Below are 21,501 nucleotides of genomic sequence, written 5' to 3'. Positions count from 1 at the left end.
CCCTTAAAATTCATCTGGAAAAGACTTTTGTGTAGGATGTGAGGTAGAGATCTAAAGTTTGGGTTTTTTTTTTTTTGCCCATATGGCCATACAATTTCCTTACCACCATGTAATAAAAGATTTTTTTTTCTCATTGAATTACCTAGACACCTCTTTCATATAAATTTGATTCAATTAGTCTATTATGGCCATTTCCACCAGCTTAGTTATTATAACCTTATGATGTATTCTGATATCTGGTAAGTCCCTCCAGATGGTTCTTCTTCAGGAGAGCACTGGCTACACTTTGGTTCTCTCCACATCTGTGCAAATCTCAGAACCAAGGTTGGCCAGTGAGCTCAGCTGGTTAGAGCATGGTGCTAACAAACTTTAGAATCAACTCGCTAATCTTCAGAAAGAAAAAGTCTTAAAATTTTTATTGAAATTGTGGTGAATTTGTAGATCAATTTTGGGAAAAGGCTATTATCTTTAAAATAATCAAGTCTGAATATCTGTGAAGACTGTATATACTTGCATTTCTATGAATATTCTTTAATGTTTTTCAATATAATTTTAATTTCATTCCATTAAAGTCATGCACTTTTTTTTGCTAGATTTATTCCTAAAGACCTTAAGCTTTGTGTTTTCTGTGAATAGTAATTTTTATATTGATTTCTAAGAGTTCAGTGCTGATATAAGTAAATGTAATTGATTTCACATATTGGTCTTGTACATAACAATGTGCTAAACTTTTATTTCTCACAATTTGTTTATGGAATCTGGGGATTTTACTATGTGGACAACCTTATGCTAATAATGGCAGATTTTTTTGTCATTTCATCTTTATTGAGGTATAACTGACATATAAAATTATAAGATATTTAAAGAAAATGTGATTATTTAAAATACATATAGATTGTAATATGATTACCCCCATCTAGTTAACACATCCATCATGTCACAAATTTATTTTATTTTTTTTTTTTTGGTGTGAACATGTCAGATCTACTCTCCTAGGAAATTTTAATTCCACAATACAATGTTATCAACTATAGACAACCATGGTTTATATAGATCCCCAGAGTTTACTCATGTTACAGCTGAAAGTTTGGACACTTTGAACAACCTCTTCCTATTTCCACCACCCTCAGCTCCTGAAAACCACTTTTCTACTGTTTTGGTGAGTTGTGTGTTTGTTTTAATTTTTTCTTAACGTTTATTTTTGAGAAAAAGAGACAGAGACAGAGTGCAAGCTGGGGAGGGGCAGAGAGGGAGGGAGACACAGAATCTGAAGCAGGCTCCAGGCTCCAAGCTGTCAGCACAGAGCCCAATGTAGGGCTCGAATCCACAGACTGTGAGATCATGACCTGAGCCGAAGTCAGACACTCAACTGACTGAGCAAAAACACTGTGTTTGTTTTTGAGTCCACTTATAAATGATGCCATGCAGAATTTGTCTTTCTCTGTCTGGCTTATTTCACTTAACATAATGCCCTCCAGGCCCACCCATGTTATTGCATACTGCAGGATTTCCTTCTTTTTCATTGTATATATATCACATCTTTATTCATTCATCCATTGATGGGCACTTAAGTTGTTTCCATATCTTGGACATTATGAATAATGTTCTAACACTCATATAATAATGACACGGTTCTATTTCTTTATTTACAAACTTACCATTTTTATTTCTTTCACTTTTTTCTATGCTTATTGAGGCTCCATTACATGCTTACAGGAGCAGTGATGTGGGCATTGTTTTGCTCTTGAATTTAAGAAGAAATGTATTCAAGATTTCAATATTAAGAATATCTTCCTAAAGATTAGTGGAGATTCCTATTTCATTGAGTTTTATCATGAATCAATACTGAAATTCATCAAATGCTTCTGTCTCTACAGAGGTGATCATATATATTTTCTATTTTAATTTACTGATGTGGTGAATTACATAGCTTATTTACTTTACATTCTGGATTTGGTTTACCAACATTTTGTTCAGAAAATTTTGTATTTATATTGATGAATAAAATTTCCCTATAATGTTATTTCTTTATACTATTTTGGATGGTGTATGATGGTTACAATGATTCCATTGTAAGAGTTTGTGTGCGACTGAAATTATCTTTTTTTTAATGTTTATTTATTTTTGAGAGAGAAAGAGCATGAGCAAGGGTGGGGCAGAGACAGAGGGGGACAGAGGATGAAGTGATCTACCTTTAAGAAATTTGTAGTTGGGGGCACCTGGGTGGCTCAGTTGGTTAAGTGTCTGACTCTTGATTTTGGCTCAGGTCATGATCTCACAGTTCATGAGATCAAGCCCCACATCAGGTTCTGTGCTGACAGCAAGGAGCCTGCTTAGGATTCTCTCTCCCTCTCTCTCGGCTCCTCTCCTGCTCACATGCTCACTCTCTCTCTCTCTGTGTCTCAATTTAAATAAATAAACATTTTAAAAAGCAGTTTGTTACTGGTTAGAAGATGGTAGTGGAGTAGGAGTACCCTATGCTCACCTCCTTCCACAAACACAACTAGGTAACTGCCAGATCACCCTAAATACTCCAGATATCGACCCAAAGACTGACAAAACAAACTCCACAACTAAAGGGAGAGAAGAGGCCACATCAAAGAAGGTAGGAAGTGTGGAAATGCAGTTTTGGGGAAAAACAGACTGGGGACTCCACAGTGCAAAGAAAGCCACAGTCGTGGAGAAGGGAAAAAGACAGACTAGCACACAAGGGAGCACATGGGGAAAATGACCTCTTACTTGGGAAGTGAGAGGGGCCAAATTTCCTGAGTTCTTGCCACCAATGGGGGGGGGGGGGTGGCTTAAAGCCTAGAGTTTCAAAGGTCAGAAGGCTTGGCTGGGAGGAAGCCCAGAGGGCACTTCCCTAACTCCTGGGGAGAAGGCAGGCAAACAACCTGGAGATGGACAGCATGGAAAATTCACCTGAGGAACACCTGGGCACACAAGGCAGGTTACTTGCTCATCTCAGACCATGTCCGAGATACGCAGCATTCACAGAGAAACCCCTCTGGCAACAAAGGAACTAGCTGGCACCATTTCCCTCCCTTGCCCCTTAGTGTAAGCACAGGGCCACCTGCATGAACAAGCACAGTGCCAACACTCATTATGTAACTTCCTTCCACCAAGACTCACTGCCCCCCACACATTACAGTGAAAATGCCCTTCCCAGTCATGCACCGCTCACCCATCCCAGAGAAGCCAGGTCCATATCCTTGCTTTCACCACATCTCCTGACACAGGAATTTTGCAGAGCCTCAATTCTAGGGGAGGTGGTGACAGGTCCCATTTCACAAGAAGATCAACAACACACCTAGTTACAACTCACCACATAAAGGCCAGGGACCAAACACTGCCCACAGCAGGCAAAGAGAGTCTCTGAATACAACTGGCCTGAAGGATAAAGTGGCCATAACACGACAGCAGTGCATATGCAGCACACCCTGGAGACACTCCCAGAAGTGCCAGACCCTGGGGAACAGGGGACACTACACAGCAGGGCACTACACGACCTCTTCCTCATAAGGTTATTACCCTCAAGTGCAGAAGATGCAGCTGACTTTCCTAACACACACAGAGGCAGACAAAATGAGGAAACAGAGAAGTTTACAGAGAAGAAACAGAGAAGGTCATGACCAGAGAATTCAGGCAAAACAGATATGAAAAATACATCTGATAAAGAATTTAAAGTAATGATCATAAGGATACTCACTGGAATTGAGAATAGAGTGGAAAGCATGAATGAGACCCAAAACACAGAGATAAGGAATAAAATAGCAGAGATAAAGGGCTCAATAAATGAAATAAGAAACACACCTGACAGCATAAACAACAGGATGGAAGCAGAGGAATGAATTAATGATCTAAAAAGCAGTCTAATGGAAAATAATTAAGTTGAACAAAAGAGAGAAAAAAGAATTACACAAAATGAGAAGAGACTTAGGGAACTCAGTGACTCCATCAAATATAGTAACATTCATATTACTGGAGTCCCAGAAGAAGAAGAGAGAAAAGGGGGCAGAAAATTTATTTGAAGATACAATAGCTAAAAACTTCCCTAATCTGTAAAAGGAAACAGATATCCAAATGCAGGAGGCACAGAGAACTCCCATAAAAATAAACAAAAGTAGATCCACACTATAACATATTGTGATTAAATTGACAAAATACACTGAAAAAGAAAAAAATTTTTAAAGTAGCAATACACCCACAACCATATGGTCAACTCATCTTCAACAAAGGAGGAAAGAATATCCTATGGAAAAAACACAATCTCTTCAACAAATGGTGCTGGGAAAACTGGACAGCAACATGCAGAAGAATGAAACTGGACCACTTTCTTACATTACACACAAAAATAAATTCAAAATGGATGAATGACCTAAATGTGATACAGGAAACCATCAAAATCCTAGAGGAGAGCAAAGGCAGCAAATTCTTTGACCTCAGCAGAAGTAACTTCTCACTGGGATAGCCGGATACAAGGGAAATAGAAGCATAAATGAACTATTGGGACCTCATCAAGATAAAAAGTTTCTGCACAGCAAAGGAAACAATCAACAAAACTAAAAGGTAACATACAGAAAGGTACAAGGTATTTGCAAATAACATATCGGAAAATAATCTAGTTTCCAAAATCTATAAATAATTTATCAAACTCAACATCTAAAAAATAAATAATCCATTTAAGAAACGGGCAGAAGAAGGGCACCGGGGTGGCTCAGCTGGTTAAGCCTCCAACTCTTGATTTCAGCTCAGGTCATGATCTCGCAGTTCATGAGTTCAACACCCTCATCAGGTTCTGCACTGACAGTGCTGAGCCTACTTGCGATTGCCTCTCTCCCAATCTCTCTGCCCTTCCCCTGCTCTCACTCTTTCTCAAAATAAATAAAAATAAACTTAAAAAAAAATGGGCAGAAGACATGAGTAGACACTTCTCCAGAGAAGACATCAGATGGCTAACAGACACATGAAGAGATGCTCAATATCACTCATCACCGGGGAAATACAAATCAAAGCCACAATGAGATACCACCTCACACCTATGAGAATGGCTAAAATTAACAATTCAGGCAACAACAGATGTTGGTGAGGATGCAGATAAAGAGGAACCCTTTTGCACTGTTGGTGGGAATGCAAACTGGTGCAGCCATTCTGGAGAACATATGGAGGGAGGTTCCTCAGAAAGTTGAAGATAGAACTACCCTAGACCCAGCAACTGTACTACTAGGTATTTATCCAAAAGATACAAAAATGTTGATTCGAAGGGGCACATGCATCACGATGATTATAGGAGCACTAGCAATAATAACCAAACTATGGAAAGGGCCCAAATGTCCATCTACAGATGAATGGATAAAGAAGATGTGGTAAATATATACACACAATGGAATATTACTCAGAAATCAAAAAGAATGAATTATCATTTGCAACTACATGGATGGAACTAGAGAGTATTATGCTAAATGAAATAAGTCAGTCAAAGAAAGACAAATACCATATGATTTCACTCCTTTGTGGAATTCAAGAACAAAACAAATGATCAAATGGGAAAAAGAAAAAAAAGAGAGAGGCAAACCAAGAAACAGACTCTTAACTATAGAGAACACACTGATGGTCACCAAAGGGGAAGTGGTTAGGATGATGGGTTCAATAGGTGATAAAGATTAAGGACTAAACGGTGATGAGCACCGGGTGATGTATGGAAGTGTTGAATCACTATATTGTACACCTGAATCTAGTATTATACTGTATGTTAAATAACTGAAATTAAAACAAAAACTTAAAAGGAAAAAAATGAAATGTTAAAATTTATAAAATTCTCTGAATCCATCTTTTCTTTATGAGAAGATTTTTATATACTGATTCAATTCCTTTATTTGTTATAAAAACCATTTAGGACTTCTCTAGCTTCATGAGTCAGTTTTGGTATGTTCTATTATTCTAGAAATTGGCCACTGTGTGTTAAATTTTCAAATTTTTAGCATCTGAAATATTTTCATTGTAATTTATCTTTAAGTATTTTAAAACTTCTATTATGATTTCTTCTTTATCCATGAAATGTATATATAAATGCATAATTTTCTAATTTATGAAACTCTTTATTTTTGCTATATGAGAGTTCCTTTCCTCCACATCCTCACCAATACTTGTTTCCTGAGTTTTTTATTTTAGCCATTAGGTGTGAGATGACATCTCATTGTGGTTTTGATTCATATTTCACTAATGATCAGTGATGTTGAGCGTCTTTCCATGTGTCTGTAAGCCATGTGGATGTTCCCTTTGGAAAAGTGTCTATTCAAGTCTTCTGCCCATTTCTTAACTAGGTTATTTGTTTTTGGTTTTGAGTTTTATAAGTTCTTTATATATTCTGGATACTAACCCTTTATCAGATACGTCGTTTACGAATATCTTCTCCCATTCCATTGATTGTCTTTTACTTTTGTTGATTGTGTTCTTTGCTATGCAGAAGAGTTTTATTTTGATGAAGTCCCAATAGTTCATTTTTGCTTTTGTTTCTCTCACCTCAGGATATTTATATAATTCAATTGTATTGTGATCATACAGTCTATGAGATACATATCCTTTGCTACAATTTATATGTGCTAGACCCAGAAGCAGAGCCAACAAATTTTAATGTTTCACATGTGCTTGAAAAACAGTGGACATTCTTTAAATAGCCAGATTTTATGTCAAATAAATCATGCTAGATCATTTAACTTTCAAGTTTTCCTTATTTAAAAATGTTATTCAACCTATTGAAAATTGAGATTCCCCACTATGATGGTAGGTTTTCAATACGGCTTTTAGAGTTCCTTTATATTTGCTTTTATTTCTAAGGCTACTTCATGGTAGGTATGCAAGGTTTTTACTTTTACACCTGAAAGATGAATTATACTTTTTATAATTTTGTAGTGGCCCCTCTATTTCCCTACTAACAGCTTTTCCTTTAAAGCATTTTTTCTTTTGGTTTAGTGTACCTACCCATATTTCTTTTTGTGCTTTCTAGATATATCTTTCTTCCTCTGTTGATAACCAGTTTTTCCATATCCTTATGTTTTAGGGATATCTCATATTTAAATGAAAAATAGCTAGATTAAGAAAAATCCATTTTGCAAATCTGTGTTATCCCCTTGGTGAATTTCACCAGTTATTTTTATTATCTTAACTGATATATATGGACTTGTTTTTACCATCTCATTTTTGGCTTTGAATTTATCCTGTTTCTTTCTCTAGGCTTCTTTTCCCTTACTTGTTTTTTCCCTAGTTCTTTGTTTGTCTGCTTTCCTCTTCCTCTTTATTTTCTCTCCAGTGATCTGAGGAGTTCTACTCTATTTCTACTTTTGTGTATATTCTTGTATAGTCTACCTTTGATGTTAAATCATCATCCACTCCCAAACAATACATCTTTAGGATTTTTTTAAGTATGGTGACTTGCTCCCAGCTTACATGACATTGTTGAGTATTTTATTTCTGTCCTTTTTTAAAACTCACACATTAGCAATTAATAGTATAGGAGAATGGTTAAAGTTACCTATATATGTATCTGTTTCATTGCTCTCCTTCCTTTCTTACCTCAGACCATCCTCCTAGGAAAAGTTTCCATTTCCAAAATACAGTACAGACTGTCCCTGGTTTACAATGGTCCAGCTTACAATTTTTTTACTTCATTATAATGTGAAAATGATCTGCATTCAGTAGAAACCATACATCAAATGCTGCATTTTGATATTTTTTCCAGGACCAGCAACATGTGGTATGATACTCTGGTGATGCTGGGCACAGCTCCCTGTCCACCAGGGAAAACCACTCTGCTTTCCACTTCCAGTACAGTCTTCAATAAATTACATGAGGGGCGCCTGGGTGGCTCGGTCGGTTAAGCGATCGACTTCGGTTCAGGTCATGATCTCACGGTCCGTGGGTTCGAGCCCCGCGTTGGGCTCTGTGCCAACAGCTCAGAGCCTGGAGCCTGTTTCAGATTCTGTGTCTCCCTCTCTCTGTGTCCCTCCCCCGTTCATGCTCTGTCTCTGTCTCAAAAATAAATAAACGTTAAAAAAAATTTTTTTTAAAAATAAATTACATGAAATATTCAACACTTTATTATAAAATGGCTTTTAGGGGCGCCTGGGTGGCGCAGTCGGTTAAGCATCTGACTTCAGCCAGGTCACGATCTCGCGGTCCGTGAGTTCGAGCCCTGCGTCGGGCTCTGGGCTGATGGCTCAGAGCCTGGAGCCTGTTTCCGATTCTGTGTCTCCCTCTCTCTCTGCCCCTCACCTGTTCATGCTCTGTCTCTCTCTGTCCCAAAAATAAATAAAAAACGTTGAAAAAAAAATTTTTTTTAAAAATAAAATGGCTTTTATTAGATGATTCTGCCCAACCGTAAAATAATGTAAGTGTTCCAAGAACCTTTAAGGCGGGCAAGACTAAACTATGAAATTCAGTAAGTTGGGAACGAGTTATTGGGATGTAACCCCATCATAAATTGAGAAAGATCAGTACATCCTTTACATGTCCTTTTCATGTGAATATGGTGGTTATAAACTCTTTTGGGTTTTTTTTCCCTGAAAATGTCTTTGTTTCAAACTCTTTCTTGAAAGAGAATGTTCCTTAGTACAAAACATTAATGTAACTTTGAATATGTCATTCTGCTACCTTCTCTTGCCAATGCTGCTGTTAAGAAGTTCACTAAAATAAAATTCTTTCCTTGGTAGGTGATTTGTATTTTACTCTCTGGCTGTTCACAAGAATTTTTTTTTTTTTTTTTTTTTTTTTTTTTGAGAGAGAGAGACTATCCCACTTGCAGTCAGCACAGAGCCCAATGCAGGGCTTGAACTCACAAATCATGAGATCATTACCTGAGCCAAAATCCAGAGCTAACCAGCTGAGCCCCGCGGTGTCCCATACAAGATGATTTTTAATGAAGTTGGTATAATCCAGTTCTAGTTCCTTGTACCTGTGTGCGGATCTCTCTATTCTCTCATTTTGTGGCTTCTCTGTAGCCTTATCTCTCACCAGTTCTTAGGACTTATACACTATTTTTCCAGTTATTTCCTCAACCACAATTCTGTTTATTGTTTACGGGATTTTGAATATATGTAACCTGGTCTTTCCATTTCTAGCCTCTACATGTCTTAACCTCTCTCACAGGTTATATTTCTTTTCTTTCTGCATTTTGAGAAATTTCTCAATGTGTATCTTCCAGGTTACAGCTAACTTTTCTTCCCTTACAGGCAATTCTGTTTCAGGCTACATGCAATCTTCCAGAGCTAACTCTGGTCTATCGATCTTTGTAACTCACTGATAATTTTTATTTATGAAAGTTGTATTATTGTTTTCTGGGGTTTTTTTTCAGTATGCTTGCTCATTTTGAACAATTTTCTTATGCTTGTTCACTTTTGGGATTCCATCTTTATTTCTTTACACAATTCATACAAAATCATTTTATACTCTTATTGCTAATCCTTATACGAATTCCTTCAACAGTTTATACCTTGTATGTGGTTTCTGCGGACTCCTACTCATGATGGCTGTTTTCTTGTGTTGGGTGAATTAAATAAATACACACTCAAATCAAGGATCACCAATCTGCACAGAAGCTAGGGGATTGGAGTTAACTGAGGAGTCCAAGGTGGTGTCCTGAACCCGATTTCAGGAATTCTGCCTTTCATGAGAACTCACTCTGCAATGCTGCTCTGCTAGCCTAAGCCTTTGTACATGTGTATTTACGTGTACAGACAGGGGCTGGGCTGGTTACTTCCCTTACTTCCTGCAAGCAGAGAAATATAAATTGTTTTATGCAGAACCTAGTTGTTTTGTAATAAGATGACTGCCAACATACATCATCGGAGGCAGAATTTCAAAAAAGTCTTTCAAAACCTCATAATATTTAGAAAAAGAAAGCCAGCTAAGTGATAATGAGCTTATTTAACAAGAAAATGTTCACCCCTTGGGTAATTCTACCCCATAAAATCTTGGGTGATCTGAGTAAGAACAAACTTACTCCACATCTTCTGAAATTTCAGATAATCCACATCAGGAAGAAGGTCAATATGAAGATAAAAATAAAATTTCTTGGTCCTTTAGTACAAATGTAAAATTACTTCATCTTATTTTTATTTAAGAAATAAACTTGAAAAGTCATTTTTCTCATACTTTCTCATAAAACACTAAATTACTTTCCTGACATTGTATCAAGTGTAAGATACAGACATGTCATTATTCTCCTAAAATATATCAACGGTACCTGGTATACAGTAGTATTTGATGAGAATTTGCTGGATAAAAAGACAATATTTCGCAACTTATCCAATAATATCTGATCATTGGATCCTAGTTAGAAAAATGAATGTTTTAATCTCACGGCTTTATTCTTAGATGAATACACAGTAATGGTTTTCTTGATTTAAATTAGCTTTAGTTCCTAACTCTGGTTTTCATAATGAATCTAAATTAAGTGGCTGATACAACTGAATACCAAAATGCTAGTGGAGTTTAAAAAATGTCTAGTATTTATTTATTCTTGAGAAAGAGGGTGGAGAGGGGAGCAGCAAGAAGAGAGAATCCCAAGCAGGTTCCACACTGACAGCGCAGAGCCTGACACCGGGCTTGATCTCGTGAACCATGAGATCACGACCTGAGCCGAAATCAAAATGCTGAACCACCTAGGTACCCCTCCAGTGGGATTATTTTTAAATGTTACTCTTAGGCAATACCCTGGTAATTCTGATTTAGTTGGACTTTCATAATTCTTAGGGAATCTATATTTTTAAAAATAATCCAGGTGATTCAACAGCCAGATTTGCAAACCACATCCTCACCCTCTGGTATATGTGTTTAGACAAGAAGCTGCTAATATATTCTCAGTGTTTACATCACATAATGTGCAACACTGCTCCTTTAGTAAATACCTCTCACTGTAATTTTCTAGTGAGTGTGTCTCAGACTCTTGCATGTAAGAAGGGGGTGAAGATAACTGCCAAGCCTCTCTGGGCAGACGGGGGATTATAATACAATTTGAAAATAATTGATCTAACTTCTAGAAGACAGATTATAATGAAAAGCAACTAAATGACTTTGACTGTAAGGTTTGCCCAGGCACAACTTGGTCCAAATCAAGGTCCAAATCTATTATCAATAATATGCAACTTTCAGACCATTTTCACTTAACCATTCCTTTCCCACTTTCTCCATTTTAAATTGGATTATTTCATTTAAGTATTGAAGACTTTCCTAGATATAATCAGTTTTGGTCTTTGGAAGTTCAGTTTTTATAAAATTATTTCCATGAGCTTACATAAAAATCCAAGAACCTTTCCTCTTACCATTTTAGTAAAAAGAGAAAAGATAAATTCCCATGGGTGTTTTATCAGCACAATGCAAAAAAAGAAATAGTTTATATTCATATTTTCTTGTTTGTAGGATTATCACAGATATTGAGCACCATTTCAGGGCTCAAGTATATACCACATGCTCTTGGAATTCATCAAATGACCTGCGCTGCAAGAACAGAATCTGACAGTGTGGTGTTTCTGAAAAAGCTAAGATGAAAACACGGCACCTTAATGCCAAAGTCTAGCAACACCATTTAAGGACCAGAAAGACAAGCATTTCAGAGATAAGGCCAATCCACTGACATCAGTTTGTACAAAGCAAACACCGATTCACTCATTCACCAAACATTTAATGCTGAATAGTCCTCAGTCACTGTTCACAGACTAGATCCCTGTCCTCGTGGAGATGTGGTTCTCCTGGAGGGAAAGAGGTCCAGACAGCGAGGGGCAAAAAACAAGCGAGCAAGCAAGCAAGCAAGCAAACATGAGCCCAAATAAGCTGTCCAATATGAGCTCAAGTTCTGGTTCAGATGCCTGACAGCCATAAAACGGGAAGGCACCTTGTGCTTTTGAACCTCTGCTTCCTCTTTTACAGACGGAAATCCTAGACCCTACCACACAGGTTTGCTGTGAGGATCAAAGTAGTTCACCACATAAAGCAAGACTGTCATAGTCTTATCTGTGTTTTAAAGTCAGCGAGAGAAGAAAGTTCAAACCTCGTAAATGTGGGACACACCATCAAGGATAGCCTTTGCCTCCTCATCTTTCCTGCCCCACGTCTTCTGTCATTTACGCTAACAGCAAACACCAGAAACTATTCAGCAAAATAGGCTAGCTCCACATAATTGCAAAGTCCTGTTAATTGCCCAGCACCAACAGCGTTTGGTCTATCAGGGAATCCACAAGTTCTTTAAGAAAATGTTGCGTCCACTGTTCTGACACAGAGGACACCTCCACGTGGGAAAACATGGGCAATGAAGTCTCTGAGTTGCAAAGCGACTCAGAAAGTCCATTTCTGGATGTGAAGGAGCTGTGGGAATACTTTAACCAAATTTATTTTCTTTATATTTCCTCTTCTCATATGTGTATAAGAGTTACATGTGACCAAATCTGTATCTAAGTACAAAGAGCTGTTTCAATAGATACAAAACAAAAACCTAAAGTATAGTTTAACTGACAGCATTTTTTGCTTGTGTTTTGAATGTATATAAAATATCAGGGCAGGGGCGCCTGGGTGGCTCAGTCGGTTAAGCGTCCGACCTCGGCTCAGGTCATGATCTCACGGTCCGTGGGTTCGAGCCCCAAGTCAGGCTCTGTGCTGACAGCTCAGAGCCTGGAGCCTGTTTCAGATTCTGTGTCTCCCTCTTTCTGTGTCCTCCCCCGCTCATGCTCTGTCTCTCTCTTCTCAAAAAAAAATAAACGTTAAAAAAAATTAAAATAAAATATCAGGGCAGGCTTCACAATTGATAGAACTTTAGATTCAATGAAATATGGTGCCTGGAACATCAAAGGAGCTTAAACAAATATTTACTGAAAGAAAGTAATGCATTCTGCAAAATGGAATACAATGTCTGGCCCTGAATGCCCTCCAAGAAAAGATGTTCTGCAGAAAACGTTGCCCTGGGCAGTAGTGGGGATTCTCACTGTGCCCAGGGATCAGCTTTGAAGTCACCACAGCAAGCCACCCTTCAACCCTTCAATGCACAATTCTTCCTCAAAGAAGTCAACATAGTAGCAACAGACCCGAGTTTTATCTGTAACAGTTTAAGTACCTAAAAGAATTTTAGGCTTTATAAATCATGTCATTTCCAATTATTGTAACTTTCAAAATGATTTTGTTGGAAATCCCCACAAAGAAAACTCTTCCGAGTTTTGTGTGAAGGTTTTGTGCTACAAACCAGAGGCACTGGAATTTGAAAATGAAATCGGCCTTGAATAGGCATCGGTCTTCACATGGCTATCCACACTGTCACTGCCTTCCAGTAACACACACTTTCAGATGAATACCACGGAAAATGCCTTTAAAAATCATGCACATCATGCATTGAAATCCTCACTTTCACACCTCACACTGGAGTGAGGTCAGTTTTTCCAATACAGCCTGCGTTACCGCACAAAATCAACTTCATCCACATGACAGGCAGAAATGAAGCCGAAAAGAAAGCTTCCTCTCTTGTGATCTTGGAAGAGCCATCATCAGTTTATGTACCATCTGGTAAAATTAGTAAGTAATCTACAGATTATGTATGGAGTTTTTGTATATTCACGATTTTCTTTTGGTGACAAAGATTGGCTGTGTTTTAAAACCTAGTTTCCCTGTTTATCTGCAAAAGTGATAAAATAGAGTTTTCCACTCCTTCCTTTCTTCCTTCCTCTTTCTGTCAACTACTAAGTGTGCAATCTTTAGCAAGTCACTTACCCTCTCTGCTGTGGTGCTTTCTTCTTTCCTATCAGGGATTATAACAGTGCATACCTCATAGGCTTGTTAAATAAGTATTAAATCAGGTAGAAGGTATGCAGCACTTAGAAGAGAGCCTAGCACTTGGAAGCCCCTCATAATTTTTATTATTTTCATCTTTATTAATTTTATTACTGCTACACATAGTCATGTAAGGCCAAGGTCGAAATAAATGAATAAATAGATTCCTAAGTTAGTGAAAGAGCAAGTGGAGTATAAAGCTTGGTCTTTAAAGATGATGATTTCAATAGAAAGACAAGGCAAAGGTGAACATATGTGTCACTGCTCATCATAACCTTCCTTCCTGCCTCCTCCCCTCACCCAGAGTACAACCCAATGTCAGGCGCATGGGACAGCAATCTTGTTTCAGGGGATCAGAGCCCACCTGTGCTCTCTCAAGTAGCCATGAGAAGACGGAGAAGAAGAAATGACGAGGGTGCCCTCCAGGAGCACATGTCACCACATACCCCACCGAGCAACCTCACAGCCTTCTGCCCGCGTGAGCCAGCCCGCACTCCCTAAGATGTGCTGCCTGTCCAACCCCCAGCGACTTACCAGCTGTGCAACTGCCTCCACATCGCTTAACATGTCTACATTTCTGCACTTTTATAAAAGGGACATTAAAAATAGCCAGGTGACCACTCTGGAGAGGAAACTATATTTGCATGATAGCAAGAAAAGGGCCTGCTCCAAGGTAGGTATTCAAAACTGTTCGTTCCCCCCAGATATATGTAAATATTTTCGATGCCTTCTCTACTGAAGCAGCACTGGCACTACACTGTCAATGATTTTGGTTAACATTTCTCCCCTTCGTCCTGGCTGAGCTACCCGGATCAGGTAGAGAACAGGTGCCATCATGTATGTTCTGCTCCCTGTAACACTCAGTCCTGATTGCTTGCTGCCAACAGACGTTCCGTAAGAAACGAGTCAATCAGTTCCGAGGGTTGAAGGGTCTTGACCAGCGTACCAACTTTAGACGCCAAAGTGTAACCGGAATTTGGCATTTGGATGAGCACTTCTGCCTGGACTGAAAGCAGCAGAAGATTCCTAAACAAAGAGCAATCACAAGTGGTAATTTTACCCAACTGGGTCCAATGATATTTCGCATATTTTATAAAGGAGTGAGAAACACAAGAATGGACTCAAGAAAATGTTTTCATTTTATGATCTACTCTCTAGGAGCAAAGATGAATTGCCTTATGAAGTTACTTCTTACAACACAAGGGACAAAACTGTCTAGAAAAAAACCGATGCAATGTCTTCCTAGAGGTAACATTCTGTTACAGAATAAATGTGGGCCTTTCGGTACATCTGGCAATAACTCCACAACCTACAAAGCTGACCCCCTAAAAAAACAGGTTCATGATCATAATTTGTTATCAGCGGATGTTGATTACTTCAAGCCAGAGGACATTTGGAAACAAAATGGGTAGTTTCTGTTGTGCAAAACAGATCTCCAAAGTGGTCAACTAGAAAAGACCCACAGTAAATCCAACAGGCTGGGGCAGATGTCCACTCCTAAAAGCAGGGGAAGCAAATCCGAAGGTGATTTTTACATTTCCTTCTCCCCTGCTAGCAGCTCCCAAACTGCAAACCCTTAACCAAAGTCCAGGTCTTGCTTTATGGGTTTTCTGAAAGGTCATAATAGATAATAGGATTCTCTATGACATCTAAACCACTACATACGAATCCCTTTTTATGCATATCCATATTTAAAGAGATCCTATCAGCAAAGGAACACTAACTTGGTATATACAACATTACATTAATACAGAATAAACAATGCTTTTACGTGAAAGAAAAACCATAGTTCTTTCAAGCTACACATGACATAACAGGAATCAAGAGACATTATGAGTGCATTTCCATTGTGTATATTTTTATTTTAAAACTTATGCACTCAAGTATCTTGTTCCTAGTTCATTTGTATCTTGGTATATTTCCTCTTATCTTTAATGTTCTGCAATTTCAACATGGTATGTTGAAATGGGTTTAGTTTTGTGCATTGCCCTAACATTGTTGTACTTCAATTCATCATTTCTGGAAAATTATCACCCCTTATCTATTCAAATGTTGCCTCTCCGTTGTTGTCTGTATTCTCTCCTTCTGAGCCTCCTCCCTTCTCGCTCCATAACTCACCAATGTTTATATTTATCATTTAGTTCTGTCTCTGGACCCTGGCTATTATCATCAATTATGCTATGATTAATCTGCATTTTAACCCTTCCAGTGAGTTTTTTATTTCAAAACTATATTTTTATGTATAGACTTTCTATTTGTTTTTAAAAAAATAAGTCTTTTATTTTCTTAGGGTATGATTTCTTCTTATATGCTGTCAACATTTTATACCCACCCATTTTCTATCTCTTTCATGTTGTTGTATTATGTCAAGTCTTTAAGTTTAAACACTGCTGTCATGCCTTATGCTGACTCTGCCTCATGGACGGTATCATCTGCTCACGCTCAGTCTTGGTTGATTGTTTCCCTGGGTGTTTGGTCATGTATTTCAGGGAGCATTTTCTCAGCCGGCTTGCTGTTTTCTTGAAAGTCCTTGGCACTCTAGGTGGTTGGTTCCAGCTTTCAGGATGGTTTTGGGTTTTACTCTTTGAGGAGCCCCAGGGCTATTTTTCTACTTGAAGATTTCTAGGTCAGCAGGTGGTGTGCAAAACAAAAACAAAAACTCACATGACACGCAGGCTAAAAGAACACAATTCTTAGGGGAAGATTTCTTTGCCTCTCACTAATAACGTTTCTTGTTCTCACTCTGTGCTGGTGGTATTTTTCCAGCCTAACCGTTCATTACAGTAACGGTCCTGGGTTTATGCAGGAGGCAGGCATGTCTCAGTCCCAGCTCTGCGCCTTATCTGGGACCAAGGCCTTCACTTCATCTCTGTCCATGCAGACGTCAAACTCCACCTTCTGTGTTCACACAGAATCCCTGGGGCAGCCACGGCATCCGTTCATACACAGGCTACCCTCTGACTTTCAACTTCTCTGCTTCAGGTACATGGTAATAATCCTTTCTCATTGACTGATTGGCTGATTACAAAATTAGTTACTGTTTTAAAATCATGTCAAATATTTTATCCAGTATTACTAAGTGTTTGTAATCATGAGCTTTTTAGATGATCTCAGTCTACTGCATTGCTTTAGTGTATGAATACTTTACTGTTTAATTATTCACAATCATTTAACCAATTAGTCCTTCCAAAGCAGAAGTTTAGTGGAACTGTATTTCAGATCCTGAGTAGTTAGAAACCCTTCACATTATTTTTTACGTCCAGGATTCTTCCCCTTGTTTAGAAGTAACGGACTAGAGAGACATATTTTTAAATTCTAAATGAAATAACTCTCTGAAATACCTCCTGGGATCCTGGAAGGACATGGACCATTTCCTCCTAATCACCATTACAAACTGATCAAAATACAGTATATTAATTGATTTGTGAGAAAACTTGGGGGAAAAAAAAGGGAAACAATCTTCTTTTTCTAAACACCATTTGAATGTTACCACTTATACTATTAAGTCCTTAAAATCTGTAACTGCTCTCAAACAAGATGATTTGCCATACTCCTCAGGAATAGAAGCCTCATGATATAAATAATGTAACATAAAAATCTTTCTACATATACAAACTATGAAACAGAATATTTTGCAAAAGTCATAGAATTTATCCCACAGAAATGACAACTTGCAATGATTTGTGATCTTATAAAGGAAAAATCTCAATGATTTGAGAAAATGGTGAGGCCCAATCCACAGTGCCTCTTTCACAAATAGTAAGCCTCCCACTCTAGGAAAAGACATGAAATTGTTTAAATCAAAGTCAAAAGTGTAAGGAAGGGCTTATTTCTATTCTCCACCAGAAGGAAGCAGTCTTCTACAGCTTGATCTCATATATCATAGGTGGGGAATGCTGTTGTTGATTAAATTTTTACTTACTAGATTATTCCACTGGAAAAACAGAGTAAGCAGTGATGAACACTATAATATATATAATATAATTATATATAACATAAAGAATCTTGGGAAATAATAGATTTAGACAAAAGCCAAGTCTTACTCCAGAATATGGTTCACTCTTAAATTCATCATACTATCTTCAGCATGATACAGGGGATGTTCATTACGAATTGAAGCAATTAAAATGTGTCATCTGTCTACTGCCCTGGTCTATGCATTTAGTTGTCTGAGATTCCTGAACTAAGAGAGAAAAATACTTACTTTCTAGATAGTAGGTGATGTTAAGAAGTAGACAAATCAGTAAGGCAGGGGGATCACATTTGCATAAAGCATTGGAGAAAGTTTACACAACAACTTGGAACCAGTGTCTCTCACCACTAATTTACAACCACAAGTTTTTAAAATCAAATTATTTTTCTCACAGACATAGTAACAAGTGACTGACTATAGAATGATCAGTTGAAAAAATTTAAATTTTGTCTATAGGACAGTCTAATTTTTAAAAAGCAATGTAGCTTTCTAAAGTTGTTTAAGTTAGCTTCAGACAACATTACTAAATATATAACCCTCAGGCTTAGTAGATCTCAAGTCTAAGCCAATTAAAAAAATCACTTACGTTTTAAACATATACCCTGAAAGCAAATTTGAAAACAGCTGTATTCAGAATATCCAGGATCGATTTGTTTTTCCTGGTTGTTTTTCTTGGCATAGATCCCCATGCTCCTCATAGTGTGGTCCATGGACCAGGAGCCTCAACACATCTCAGAGATCGCTGTTAATGCAGAATATCGGGCTGCACGTAGGCCCTATTGGAGTTACAGTCTGCATTTGAACAAGATTCCCAGGAAATTCGTATGTCCATTAAAGCATGAGAGACACTGTGCTATAAGACACAGAAGTGTTTTCTAATTTAAAGTCAAGGACAAGACTTCATTGGGGACGATGAAAATGTTCCCGGTGTTTCTTCACAGCTCTGTAGATGCATTAACCACTGACCTGTACAATGTAAACGAGTGAATTCCATGGTATGTGAAATAGACCTTAATTTTTGGAGAAGGAAAAAAGATAATAGTAAATGCTTTCAAATTGTACAGCACATAGACGAACGGTACCAGTTCCAACTTACTTCTTTTATCTTGGGAAAAATTAGATGCACCGTTTCCGGGGGCTCACCTCTCCTGAGAAAGGGAAGGGCACCAGGCCTGGGCTCTGGGCGGACCTGACCAAGACTGAAAGGACACGGGTCCATAACAGGGGTTTGCCAGGAGCCTGCCCCCACGACCCCACCCCCGACTCCACCCCCACCCCCAGCACACACAGCTATCCCGGAACCGCTCTCGGCCAGGAACCCGGGAACCGCGTGCGGAAAGAAAGTGACGCTTCAGGAAGCCACACTAACCAGAAGGAGCCAAGCGACAGGAGCAGAAACGCTATCTGGGCCGCAAGTGCGCTCGGGGTGGCTGGGGAGGGAGGGAGGGAGGGCTTGGCCCTCATTCCACTCCCCTCCCCCCAGAAAAACCTCCAGTTTCTTAAGTAAAATCCCCTCGTTACTCAGAGCTGGCTGCAGACGACCTCGACCCCCTCGCCGGGACCGCGACCGCGGACGAGTCTCCCGCCCCGCACGTCCGCGCACCTGCGCGCCCTCGCGCGCCCTCCGTGGGAGCCGGGTGCCAAGGGGTCGGGGAGAGCCCGCGGGTCGGTGCCCTAGAGTCGGGCGCTGAACGACCCGGGGAACGGAGGGGCAGGGCCGGGCGGGTCCACTCCTGCAGGGATACCTTCCAACTTGTGCTCGACCGGCAGCCTGCTGACCGAGCTGGCCGCGAGCAGGGCAGGGGCGGGCGGGGACCCCGCAGATCCCAAGAGTTCTGGCATCGCCCCGCGGACCGAGTCTAGCGGCCGCGAATCTACCCCGGTCCCCCGTCCAGACCGTGACCCGCCCGACAGGGCGCCCCGGGGTCGCGCTCCTCCCCCAGTCCCGCCGACATCCCCACGAGCGCTCACCGGGGACACACAGCGACGCGCCCTCCCCCGCGCCCGCCCGTGGCGACCCCTGCCCGTATTCACACGACGGGTGGTAGCTCCCCCTTGCCCCCCCCCCCGCACTCACTCGCAGCGGTGGTCTCCCCCCCACCCTCCTCCCGCACTCACTCGCATTGGTGGTAGCCCCCTTCGATGCCCCCCGCACTCACCCGCAGCGGTCGTAGGCCCCCCGCACCCGCAACCCCCACCCCCGACAGCCCCCCAGCACTCACCCGCAGCGGCGGTAACCCCCGCACCGCCACACCGCACTCACAGGAGGGGTGGTAGCCCCCCGCACCCCTACATCCCCCGCACTCACAGGAGGGGTGGTAGCCCCCCCCGCACCCCTACATCCCCCGCACTCACAGGAGAGGCGGTAGCCACCCCCCGCACCCCTCCCCCCCAGCACTCACCCGCAGCGGTGGTAACCCGGCTCCGGCCGCGGGGGCTGAGCCTCGCCGCCGTCCCCCGGCCCCGCGTCCAGCAGCAGGTAGTCCCGGCTCTCCTGGCGCCGTGCACCGACCCCAGCCGCCCTCCGGGGAGACCCGGCCCTCCGGGGCGCGAACGCGGGGCTCCGGTTCATGGCCGGCCCGGGACCCGCTGGCCGGGGCGCCGCGGGGACCAAGTGCAGGGGGGGCGTGCGGGCTGCGCGGCTCCGAGCTCCGCCAGCGGCTCCAGGCCGGCCTGGGGGCGAGTCAGCACTGGGGGCGCAGCGGGGGCCCCGCCCGGAGCGCGGCCGGAGAGGGGGCCCCGCGGTGTGGGGGGGGAGGTGGGGGGGGCGGAGCGAGCAGAGGCGGGCGCGGGGCCCGACCCACGAGTTACCATGCCGACCGGACGCCCGCCCTGCGCCCGCGTCCTCCCGGCCGCCCCCTCCTTTAAAGGGATCGAACCCGGCTCTTGGAGAGGGTTGGGGCGGGACAGCCGCGTGCTCCTGCCGCTTACTTTCCTTCATTCGTTCCTCCCTCCCTCCTTCATTCTCTCCTTCTTCCCGCCTTCATTCTTTCCTCTCTCCCTCCTTCCCTTTCCTTCCTTCCGTCTCTTCTTTCCCCCTTCCTTCTTTCTTTCTTTGACTTTTTCTTTCTTTCCTTGTTTCTTTCTTTTTTTTCTTTCCTTCCTTCCTTCCTTTCTCTCTCTTTCTCCCCCCTAAAAGTCCGCTTATTTAGAAATCATACATATTGACAACTTTCTAGAAGTTCCTTTAGGTAAGTTTCTTGTAGAACCAAAGGAACTTTTTTTTTTTTAGAGGACAAGACCCTCTCCTTTCTCCAGATTGTCTTCATTTTTTTAAAGCATTTTCTCTCCTATTCCCAACCCCTGGAGTTACTGCAACGCTTTACTTTAAAATGAACAACGTTCCATGTTCCCAACACCAGATGTGCACAGTTCCTGAGCAAACCAACAAAAATAGGCAGGCATTTTCTGATGATACGATAAAGAGGACAACAAGCTGCTTACTTCAGAGGAAACCTTTCCTTCCATCACTGCAAATGCTGAAATTATTTCTCGGCCAGATGTTCCCCACATTTCTAAACTGTTTTTAATGTTAAGACTGAGTTTTAAATTCTGATTTAGTCTTCACAGATGTGAGAAAGCTTCTCAGTAAGGATGAATCCATATCTGTAGTAGTTGAAGCAGTAGTCAATTAGGAATCCATCGATTCATTCATTCAATGAGTATTTAATCAATGGCAGCTGTGTGTCAAGCAGCATTTTAGGATTCAGAGGTAAATTTGC

General features: G+C 40.9%; 1 protein-coding gene across 5 annotated transcripts in view; it reads right to left on the bottom strand.

Annotated features, from left to right (window-relative positions):
- TRPC6 (transient receptor potential cation channel subfamily C member 6) overlaps positions 1 to 20,739 on the bottom strand; it is a 131,290-nt gene extending 110,551 nt beyond the window's left edge. For 3 of the 5 annotated variants that reach the window (XM_027051937.2, XM_027051939.2, XM_053204215.1), the window contains exon 1: positions 20,182 to 20,739. In XM_027051937.2, the coding sequence (XP_026907738.2) occupies positions 20,182 to 20,720 (539 nt within the window). In that variant the 5' untranslated portion in view covers positions 20,721 to 20,739. The remainder of the gene's footprint in view (positions 1 to 20,181) is intronic. The other 2 variants (XM_053204217.1, XM_053204216.1) reach the window with 2 other exon arrangements.
- Between the last annotated feature and the right edge of the window lie 762 nt (positions 20,740 to 21,501).

This window comes from Acinonyx jubatus, chromosome D1 (genome assembly GCF_027475565.1).
Source record: "Acinonyx jubatus isolate Ajub_Pintada_27869175 chromosome D1, VMU_Ajub_asm_v1.0, whole genome shotgun sequence".
NCBI classification, from domain to species: domain Eukaryota; kingdom Metazoa; phylum Chordata; class Mammalia; order Carnivora; family Felidae; genus Acinonyx; species Acinonyx jubatus.
Note: the sequence above shows the minus strand (reverse complement) of the source record. Positions and strands in the feature narration are given on the sequence as shown.